The sequence below is a fragment of the Lipotes vexillifer genome, unplaced genomic scaffold (genome assembly GCF_000442215.2).
Source record: "Lipotes vexillifer unplaced genomic scaffold, Lipotes_vexillifer_v1.1 scaffold1815, whole genome shotgun sequence".
NCBI lineage: Eukaryota > Metazoa > Chordata > Mammalia > Artiodactyla > Lipotidae > Lipotes > Lipotes vexillifer.
This window is the reverse complement of record NW_006791807.1, coordinates 67,408-78,400: the sequence shown is the minus strand read 5'-3', so window position 1 is coordinate 78,400 and position 10,993 is coordinate 67,408. Positions and strand designations below refer to the sequence as shown.

The 10,993-nt window shown below is 54.2% G+C and overlaps 1 protein-coding gene across 2 annotated transcripts in view; it reads left to right on the top strand.

Moving 5' to 3' along the window:
- Window positions 1-10,083, top strand: part of SIRT2 (sirtuin 2) — a 19,701-nt gene extending 9,618 nt beyond the window's left edge. The window contains exons 9-16 of one of the 2 annotated variants that reach the window (XM_007464678.1): window positions 5,174-5,303; window positions 7,106-7,165; window positions 7,490-7,545; window positions 7,699-7,775; window positions 7,862-7,913; window positions 8,938-9,008; window positions 9,156-9,222; window positions 9,343-10,083. In XM_007464678.1, the coding sequence (XP_007464740.1) occupies window positions 5,174-5,303; window positions 7,106-7,165; window positions 7,490-7,545; window positions 7,699-7,775; window positions 7,862-7,913; window positions 8,938-9,008; window positions 9,156-9,222; window positions 9,343-9,498 (669 nt within the window). In that variant the 3' untranslated portion in view covers window positions 9,499-10,083. The remainder of the gene's footprint in view (window positions 1-5,173; window positions 5,304-7,105; window positions 7,166-7,489; window positions 7,546-7,698; window positions 7,776-7,861; window positions 7,914-8,937; window positions 9,009-9,155; window positions 9,223-9,342) is intronic. The other variant, XM_007464679.1, reaches the window with a different exon arrangement.
- Window positions 10,084-10,993: the final 910 nt, after the last annotated feature.

Genomic DNA, 10,993 nt, shown 5'->3' with positions numbered 1-10,993 from the left:
AAAAAAAAAAAAAAAAAAAAAAAAAAAACAGAGGCCAGAACAGCTTCACCCTCTCAGGCCTGTGGTGATGTGGCAGTGACCTCCCTCAGGGCCATCCCAGGAGTACTGCTCTGAGCAGACACTATTGGCACCATAGATTTCGTATTTGGCAGGGCTTTCCAGCAAATGACTCCAAACTGAGTTGATCTAATATGATTAGTACACCTGACAGTTTTCCGGCTGGTAGCTGTAAACTCTACGGAAGGGACACTATTTTGTGTGTGTGTGTGGGGGGGGGCACCTTTTAAAAATATATTTATTTATTTATTTATTTATTTGGCTGTGCTGGGTCTTAGTTGTGGCAGACGGGCTCCTTAGTTGTGGCTCGCTGGCTTATTAGTTACGGCACACCAGCTCCTCAGTTGCAGCAGGCAGGATCCTTAGTTGTGGCATGCATGTGGGATCTAGTTCCCCAACCAGGGATCGAACCCCAGTCCCCTGCATTGGGAGCATGGAGTCTTAACCACTGCACCACCGGGGAAGTCCTGGGACACCCTTTTATAATTTGCACAAAGTCCTTGTGCATACCGTGGAGCCGTGGCTCATACATGTCAGGTGCTTGGCTGAGGACCTCACCAGGGTGTCCTCAGGGAAGGACAGCTCACATCGTTGGCTTCCAAGTTGGTAAGCCTTTTAGGGTCTCGCACCCCTAATGTGAAAAATGTTTGCACCTCTACCTTCGTTTCATAAATACGTATTGAAATTACATGATGTACTATAGCCCTGATACCATGCCTGCTCTAATTCATACCTCAGAACCCAAAATTATAAAATAGAGAGAACACATGGATAGAAATAGGTGTTCTATTATTTTCTTCCTGCGCCTGGCAATCGGGAGCCTGCAGCCTCAGAAGTTGCCACCAGGGGGAGGATGAAATCTTTGTAGGTTCAGAATTCTGAAGTGGGGTACGTGCTCCCACCCAGGGCTGGCGGGGAAGGGGATGGCCTCCTCCTTCCAGCAGGAGCCCCAGCTCAGAATAAACCTGACCTTTCTTCCCAGAGAGTCAGTTTTTTCCGTGAGATGTGACTCAGACTTGATACGAACAGCTCACCTGAAGCCAAGTGCCTTCATGACATCCTCACCATAGCCCTGCTGGCAAACCTGTTTGTAAGCTTCTGTCCCAATGTTTACTGAGTGCCAACCCAGTGCCAGGCCCTGCAGGCAGTGAACGGAGGGAGCAGACATCCCTGCCCTCCTGGAACTGACACTGTAGTGTGGGGAGAGACAACAGACGAGATGGGTGAGTTGCGTATCTACACTGATGCTGAGAGGTCTATGGAGCGCAGCTGAGCAGGAAAGGGGAATCGAGCTCTGTGTGTGCAGGGTCGGGGGTGCTGTAGTGAACAGGATGTCAGGGAAGGCCTCACTGAGAAGCAGGACATTTAAACAGAGATCTGTAGGAGGGGAGGGAGGGAGCCATGGGATCATCTGTAGGGGGAGAGTGCATTCCAGGCAAACGGAACAGCCAGTCCAGAGGTCCTGAGGGGAGACTGCATTTGGCGTGTTCAAGAAGCTGGATCTGGACCTCCCTGGCAGTCCAGTGGTTAAGACTCCACGCTCCCAATGCAGGGGGCCCAGCTTCGATCCCTGGTCAGGGAACTAGATCCCACGTGCCACAGCTAAGACCCGGCACAGCCAAATAAATAAATATTTTAAAAAAGAGAAAAGAAGAATCTGGATCTGAGTGAGCAAGGAGGACAGTAGTAGAAGATGGAGGAGACGAGGTCAGGGAGGTGACAGGGGTGGACCGAGTGGGCGCTTGGGGGCCACAGGGAGGGCTTTGTCCTTTCCCCTGAGTGAGATGGAACCACAGGAGGGCTCTGAGCAGGGCAGGGACGTGACCTGACCCAGGTGTTCACAGGGTCCCTCTGGCTGCGTGAGGCGGGCAGACTGTGGGAGCAGTGGGGAGCGGGTACCAAGACCAGGGAGGAGGCTGCAATGATGTTCCAAGCAGGAGAGGATGGAGGCTGGGCCAGGGAGGGGGCTGCCGAAGGGGAGAAGTGGGCGGCTTATGAACCCATTTTGAAGGTGGAGCTGGCAGGATTTGCCAATGGGTTGAATGTGAGACGATTCGTGAGAGAAGGAAAGGAGTCAGGGATGACTGGCTCCCTCTCAGCCTGAGCACCTGCTGCCTTTTATTGAGATGGTGGGACGTGCAGGTGTGGGGCGCAGAGGAGGAGCTTGGCTGAAGGCATGTCGAGGTTGAGATGCCCATTAGACAACCACGTGGGGATATGGGCAGACAGCTGGACACAGGAGTCGGGACTCGAGCTGGAGAGCAGCAGGTAGACGACGTTTAAACCCTCCAGACAGGATGAGATCACAGGGGTCCCAGCACGAGAAGCCCAGGCCCAGGACCAGGTGGCTCATGGGGGCTGCTCAGAGGGTTCGCTTCCCAGCTCTGTCTGAGGCAGAACCCCCTGCCCTAACCACAAAAGCACACCAGCTGTAGGCTATTTTTAGACGAAAGCCAACACCAGTGCATTGTGAGGTCAGCGTGAAATGTGGTGGCATTTCCCCCCAGTTGCAATTCTTCATGTGTGGATTTAAGTACGCATACGTATTCACAATGGCACATTACGTAACATAGACAAAGGTGGAAAAAATTTTTCCAGTCTCACGTTTCATGAAACCTTTTTTTTTTTTTTTTTTCAAACTCATCACCCTCTTCTTTAACCTCAGCCACTTTTTGAGTCACTTACCCAGTTTTCTGGAACACATTGTCTTCACGTCTTTCTGAATTGTGACGATGCAGCACTTTCAAAGCCACGCACGATGCTATTTTTATCTCAAGACACAAGTATCCATTCAAACATGAGAACAGTTGTCGCCTTCGTTCAAGTCACTGTGATCTCCTCAGCAAACCAGCTTATTGCTCTTTTAAATCTATATCTATGGCATTTACATCATACATAGGGTTTGTACTTGGCTTTCTTTCATTTAAGCCCTCTCTGGAGGATCCTTCCATATCTGCACCCACATAGCAGCTTCATGCTTTTTTTAAAATTTTTATTTATTTATTTATTTATTTAATTTTATTTTATTTTATTTTTGGCTGCGTTGGTCTTCATCGCTGCAGGTGGGCTTTCTCTAGTTGCGGCGAGTGGGGGCTACTCTTCGTTGCGGTGCGCGGGCTTCTCATTGCAGTGTCTTTTCTTGTTGCGGAGCACAGGCTCTAGGAGCACGGGCTTCAGTAATTGTGGCACGCGGGCTCAGTAGTTGTGGCTCACAGGCTTTAGAGCGCAGGCCCAGTAGTTGTGGCACACGGGCTTAGTTGCTCTGTGGCATATGGGATGTTCCCAGACTAGGGCTTGAACCCATGTCCCCTGCATTGGCAGGTGGATTCTTAACCACTGTGCCACCAGGGAAGTCCCAGCTTCATGCTTTTTAAAAGTATGTCAGAGACGTGATGTCTCGAAACCAGAAGTGAGCCAAGGTTTAAAATTCAAGAGATTGCAGATGAAAACCCAGACATCAGGCTCCTCTTGAAAATCGGGAAGAGCTGGCTGTACCCTGGGTGGCTTTCTGTGGGGGAGAGTGGTTGGCTGGAGCTGAGTGGCTGCTGCCCACCTTGCCCAGGGCCCGCCTCCTCACCATGCCCTCTTTCCTGCCTGATGCTGAGGCCAGATGTCAGTTGCTGTGTGTTGCCATGCATTCATTGCTGCTTGGCCTTTATAGCGAACCTCTTGGGCCATATTCCCCAGCCCCAGCTTCCCTCCCTGGGGGCCACGGCTGCTGCCTACTTCTTGGGTCTCCTTTGAAGATATTCCATACTTAGGCAAGCAAATACACAAATTCATATATTGATTTTTTTCACATCCTGTACACACTGCCTTTGTGCTTTGGGCCTTCTAACATCTTGGAGAGATCCCTTCATACCAGTACATATGGGTTGACCGCATTCATTTTTGTTTGTTTGTGGTTTCTCCATCAAAAGTGGCATCAAGGGAATTCCCTGGTGGTCCAGTGGTTAGGACTGTGCTTTCACTGGTGAGAGCGTGGGTTCGATCCCTGGCCAGGGAACTAAGGTCCCGCAAGCCGCACAGCATGGCAAAAAAAAAAAAAAAGTGACATCAAAGGTTAACACAGAGGCATGTAGGTAGACCTTTGATGTGCCATTTAGTTATGCATGCACACTGCTTACTTACATGTCAGGGAGTTGGTAGACTAAGTCAAGAAACAAAGGCAAAACTAGCATTTCTAGTAAAGAGGGGAGAGGGAAAGCCACAGAGAGTCTGGGAACAGTGACTCTTGTCTTCATGTTTTGGAGATAAACTGATGGCTGGCTGGGAGCAGAGAGGGCAGTTGGGGCTGTCTGCCCTTGAAAGGGAACCCTTTCAGTTGTTCACGGAGCCTCCAGGAAACCTCGTCGGGTCAGCTGTGGGCTGCATATGCCCGGCCATCTCTGTAACGTCTGCCAGTGTCCTCCAGCAGCACCTGCCTCAGCAGCATTCCTCGTAGGCAAACAAAAGCTTCTCCAGAGGGGCTGGAGAAAGCGCAAATGTCTATGCGAAAGAGAAGAATATTCTTGCCTGTTGAATAAGGAAAGTATCTCTGTCTGAAAAGACTACAAGTTAATATACTATCAATGCAGCGGACCATAGTAAGGTTAAGTAGGAAAACAGTGTGATGAAAACCCAAAAAACCCTTCTGATCCATTGATTTATGTTAATACCTGGCCAGGGCTGCCACAGACAGCTGTGCAGGTTGGGTACTGCACAAGGATGCCATATCTGAGGGGGCTGCGTTTACAGTGGAGACACTGGAGAGTTGTACGTTTATTTCACCAAATTTCTGGCAGGTGCCACTAGGGTGTCTGGTTCTAACAAAACACATTTGCAGCAAAACGGAAGCAAAGTGGCCCAAATTTGCCAGGGCTGCTTGGTGGCAGTGGGTCTGGGCTCATAGAGATTTGAGTTTGGGCCCCTGCCTTTAAGTGTCCATGACTTACCTTTCCAGAGGCACCATCAGGATGAACAGAAGAGTTTTAGACACACCCTGCCCCTTGCTTCTCCCTCCCTCCCTTCTCCCCTGTCCCACTTGCTTTTCTCAGCCACAGCTCCTGGCTCTGCCTTCTGCCCCTTGGGGGGTGTGGTTCGCTCCTGACCCTCTCTCCTCCATCTCTCCCTCCAGAACATAGACACCCTGGAGCGAGTGGCGGGGCTGGAGGCCGAGGACCTGGTGGAGGCCCATGGCACCTTCTACACGTCTCACTGCATCAGCCCCATCTGCCGGCAGGAGTACACGCTAAGCTGGATGAAAGGTGAGGGGCTGGAGGTTATTATCCCCGAGGGCAGGCCTTCCGTCCCCTGTCTGCTCCCCAGCGCCAGGGACAGGGTCTCCATGCGCGGACGCCAGCTCTGTCCTGCACAGCTCTGCAGCTCTTTTTAGCAGATAATGGCAGCCCCCGAAGATCTGAGGTGGCAGTGGGGGTTCATTTCTCCCGACACCACCTCACAGCCAGGTTATGATGGATGCAGACTCCAGACACAGAGACGTGCGTTAGCAGACAGGCCCCCACGTGGTCATACAACCTGTTCTGTGAGGTCATGAAACCCTAGCTCTTTGTCCTTTGGGCGCTCTGACCCCGTCTTACGTGAGGGGCTCATCCAGGCAAGCGCAACTACACTCTAAGAAGAGAAGTACCTGAGAGAACTTTCTGGGGTGAGGGGAATGTTCCATATCTGCACTGTCCAACGCGGCAGCCACTTGCTACGTGGGGCTGTTGAGCTCTTAAAAAGTGGCTAATGGGACCGAGGAACTGAATTCTTAACTTTCTTTAATTTGTATTAATTAAAATTTAAAAGCCATGTGTGGCTCTAACCAGCATACTGGACAGCACTGCCCCAGAGGCACAGGATTCAACCAGCCCATTAGCTGGATTCAGGCGAGAGCAGAGGCCGTGGCGTGTGAAGCTGGGCACAGCCCTGGTTAGGAATGAAGACTGGGGGCTGTCCTTAAGGATGCAAACTCCAGGGCTTGCTAAAGTCATCCCTGTTCTTGCCTGGGCAGAGTGTCCAAAAAGAGAAGGAGGAAAAAGAAAAAATCCAGCCAATCCACATTTCTTGAATGCCAGTGAGAGCTGATTTCTGACATCCATTGTGCTAATTAAGAAGCCACTTACTTCATCCACGGAAACCCATTTCTGACATTCTTTATGCTGATTTCACAAAGCCTCTGGTGTCCCTGTGTGATAAGGACAGCTGCAGCGCTGATAGTAGGGCCTCTGGAGTGTGGCCCTTCTGACAACATGCCAGCTGCCTGCCCCTGGGGTGAGGATTCCTGAATAGCCCAAGTGCACGCAGCTGGGGGTGATGTACAATTAACATTACCCCATTATGTTTCTCTTACAGCAGTAGCACAAGCATCACCCGCAAAATGTCATGTACTGTCAATGCAAAAATATTTTCAAGTAAATGACAGACCTTAAAGCAGTGCTCTGTAAATATCTGTTGAAGGAGTGAGTGAATAGCTGAATGAACAAGCCAGGATTCTGTGGGTTGCAAGTGACAGAATGCTTTCAAGCTTCCTTAATCAATAGGCAATGAGGAGGAGGATTGTCATAAGCATGGGCTGTGCGTGGGGGCAGGGGTGGGTCTGTCACAGAGCCCAAGAGTGGGAAGCAGCTGCACCTAAGGTTTTGTCCCCATCCCAGCGTCATCTGCATAATTCTTCCCTCTCTGCCACTAGGCCTGGCACCTACCAGGCCTCTCTGGCCCACGATGAAGTGGGGCTGCCCTCAAAGACCCACTGGACGAGCTTCACTCCCAAGTCCAGATTCTGCAGGTCGGGGGTTGGTGGAACCCAGCTGCCCCTTTTCGGGGCGAGTGTCTGCTCATTTGTGTGTTTGTTCATTTAATAGCTATAGGCTGGTGCTGGGAGCCACCCCAGGAATGCTGGGGGTGGGGGAGGGACAGCTGTCTAAGAAGGGAGGCAGGAAGCCCGCCCCGGTGACTGAGGTGTGTTTCTGTTGACAGTGAAGGAAGGATGGGGCGGGCAGGCAGGCTGCAGCCCCAGCCCAAAGCCTCTTACCTCCTGTTCCCCCTCCCCGTTCCCCACGCCCAGAGAAGATCATCTCCGAGGTGACTCCCAAGTGTGAGAAATGTCGGAGTGTGGTGAAGCCTGGTGAGCCTTGGGGCCGGGGACCAACCGAGGTAGACTCAGGCTGGGACCCCCTCAGCCACTAACCCCTTCCCAAGAAGGCCACGCTCCCTATCCGTCCATCCACCCCCGTCACCCTCTCTCCCTGACCAGTGCCCGGAGTCTGCCCCAGGGAGAGTGGGTACCATAGCCCCTAGTCCGTCCCCAGCGCTCCACACTCCCACCCCAGCCCTGCGGTCCACCTTCTGCTCCTTCACGTTCTCTCTCTCCCTCCCTGTTTCTGCCCCCCTGCTTTTTCACTGTCTCTATTTCTCCCTGTGTCTGTCTGTCCATCTGTCTCCACCTCAGATATCGTGTTCTTTGGCGAGAACCTCCCAGCGCGTTTCTTCTCCTGCCTGCAGTCAGTAAGTATACCCTCCGCGCCCCGCATCTCGGTCCACGCGGGGGCAGCCTGGGTCCTGCCCTGGGGAAGGTGGCTTCCCCAGGTAGCAGCGGGTGGGCTTGCGGTGGGGGGCGGGGGCCGCAGCCCAGCCTCACTGGCCACTCCCCCTTCACAGGACTTCCTGAAGGTGGACCTCCTCATCATCATGGGCACCTCCCTGCAGGTGCAGCCCTTCGCATCCCTTATCAGCAAGTAGGTTGGGGGTCGGGGCTATGGGGGGCTGCTGGGGACTGGGGGAGCCGGGACAGGCCCTCACCACTCAGCTCGCCCTCCACCAGGGCGCCCCTCTCCACCCCGCGCCTGCTCATCAACAAGGAGAAGACTGGCCAGGTGAGTCCTTTTAGTCACACCCTGCCACCCCCGCACAGGGGCCCCACATTGCCTCCCCCTGGCCTCCTCGGGAACCAGGGGACAGGTCTCTGGGGAATCCTGATACTTTGGACCCCTCAGCTCAGACCTAAGGATTCTGGAATCCACAGGGTTCAGGTTCCAGGCTGCCCTGACTCCAGGATTCCACAGGCCTCTGTGTCATTCACCTTTTTTTTTTTTTTTTAATTTATTTATTATTTATTTTTGGCTGCGCTGGGTCTTTGTTGCTGCGCATGGGCTTTCTTTAGTTGTGGCGAGTGGGGCTACTCTTTGTTGCGGTGCACGGGCTTCTTATTGCAGTGGCTTCTCTTGTTGCGGAGCACGGGCTCTAGAGCGCGCGGGCTTCAGTAGTTGTGGCACACGGGCCCAGTAGTTGTGGCTCGCCGGCTCTAGAGCACAGGCTCAGTAGTTGTGGCGCACGGGCTTAGTTGCTCTGTGGCATGTGGGATCTTCCCGGACCAGGGCTCGAACCCATGTCCCCTGCATTGGCAGACAGATTCTTAACCTCTGCACCACCAGGGAAGTCCCTCATTCACCCTTTTGAACGAGTGACAGAACCCCAGCTCAAAGCGACTTAAGCCAAAACGAGAATGTTGTGCTTCCCGTGACTGAAGAGTCCGGGCTAGCTGGCCCCTGGGCCTGCAGCAGTTCTGTCAGGAGTTACCCGCTCCCTCTCTCGTCTCTCTTTTCCTGAGGTAGCTTCACTCCCAGGCAGGGGCTCCCTCCTGGGACAGATGTTTCTCCAACAGGCAAAAAACGTGCAGTGTGCCAGATGCCGTGCTAAGCATTTCCTCTGTATTAACTCGCTGACAGTACAACCCTAGGAGTGGGTTTGATGATCACCCCCACTCTACAGAGAAAGAAACTGACGTTCAGAGAGGCCAGGCCACTTGAGCAAAGTCACAGAGCTGGGATTCCAACCCAAGCCACCTGGCTCCAGGGTCTGTGCTCTTAGCTCCCCCCAACTCCACCCCTTTCCCCACAGACTGACCCTTTCCTCGGGATGATGATGGGCCTCGGAGGAGGCATGGACTTCGACTCCAAGAAGGCCTACAGGTGAGGCCCTCCCGCGGCAGTCGGGGGGCAGTGGAGCCTTCAAGGGACAGGGCCAAGGTGGGAGGGAGGGCACGAAGGCCCAGGACAGGGCAGAGCCGGCAGGGCCCTGGGACAAGCCTGGGAGCTCTGACTCTCACCCGCCCACAGGGACGTGGCCTGGCTGGGTGACTGCGACCAGGGCTGCCTGGCCCTTGCCGACCTCCTCGGATGGAAGGTGAGGAGCCTGGGCCACCCCCGCCCACCCTGAGCCCAGTCCCTGGACCCCCGTCCCACAGGTCCTCTGACCTTATGATGCATGATGACCTCTGACCTCTGTGAACTTTGCCCCCTGCAGAAGGAGCTGGAGGACCTTGTCCGGAAGGAGCATGCCAGCATAGATGCCCAGTCGGGGTCAGGGACTCCCAACCCCACCACTTCAGCTTCCTCCAGGAAGTCTCCACCTCCTGCCAAGGAGGAGGCCAGGACCACGGAGGGAGAGAAACCCCAGTGACAGCCGCATCTCCCAGGCAGGACGCCCAGCTTTGGGACAGCTGAGCCCCAACCAGGCCTGGCCCCCTCTAACCTACAGCTCTGTTCTGGGGAGCTCAGAACATTTCCTCAATCTACTAGCTACTCCCTCCCAAAACTGGGGTCCCAGCACCCCTGACCCCAGCGAATCTCTAACATTCTTAGGGGCTGAGGCTTGGGCAGCCAGTCTCTAACAGCTCGCAGCCCCTAATCACCCTTAGGGCCAATGATCAGCCTCTCCTAATCTCTAACTGCTCAGGGGGCCAGGGGTACCTCCAAACTGCTAACTGTCCCAGGACAAGAGCCCCAGGGCCTCCATGCTCTCTACTGTTCCCACGGGCTTGGGGCCAAGTAGACGAAGTCTAACCTACCCTGGGTGGGGAGGTGCGCCCTCCAAACATAACTCACACCCAGTGGGGGGATCCAAGCCTCAAGGCCTCCCAAGTGTCTGCCTACAACTCCCAAACCAGGTGCTAGGCCCCCTCACTCGGGACCCGCTTCCCAGGCGGGGGTGGGCAGATGGTGTCGCTTATTAGAGACAAATTAAAAACAAAAAACAACTAACCATCAGCTGTCTGGCCTCGCTGTTCTTTCCTGTGGGCCCGCAGGGAAGCTGCCAGAGGAAGGGGCTAGACCTTGGGCCGCTAAGGAAACAAGGACATCCACAGGCTCTTATGAGAAAGAGTGAAGGGTGCCGAAGGGTGCCGAGAGGGGACTCCTGGGGCTGTGGGAGCCTCATGGTTCTTACCCCTGGACTCCCAGACTGCCAGGGTCCTTCCTCCAGAGCCCGGTCACCTAAGGCCTGAGCCCCCGGAAAGAGGGAGGAGGGTCGATTTCAAATACCCCCAGCCCCGCCTCTTCCCCCTGCCCACTCAGCTTCCTCTCTCTGTGAGGAGCACTTTCACTTCCTGCTACGCCAGGCCTCCCCTCGGAGAACAGGTAGGGGCCCCCAGGGACTGAGCAGCTGGCATCATCACCCCCACACTGACCCACTGCCTCCCTGAGGTATCAGGCAGCTGCCACCATCCCATCCTGCCCAGCACCACCCATCTCCTTCTCCCCTTCTCATGGGACCCAGGCAAGCATCTGTCTCCCTCCCCCCACCCCTCCTGACTGTTCTCCCCTGGCCAGGGCACCTGCTCTCTGTTCCCCACTTCCTAATACCCTGGGCTTCTGGTGAGTGGGCTGATTGATTTGTTTAGCTGTTTATTTTCCATCCCCTATACCCACCCCAAGAAGAATGGAAGCCCCTGGGAGCAGGGGCCTATTCTGCCTATCACCCTTTTCCCCAGGCACCCTTTCACCCTAATCTGGGCCTGTACTCAATAAATATTTGTTGGATGTATGGGTGCATGGATGGATGGATGGATGCGTGGATGAACCTAGGACTCCTACTCCTGGGACTGCTGCAGGGAAGATATTTTAGAATGCCCACCTTAACTGCTAACCCACTGTAGGACTCTCTACCTGGTTAAAAG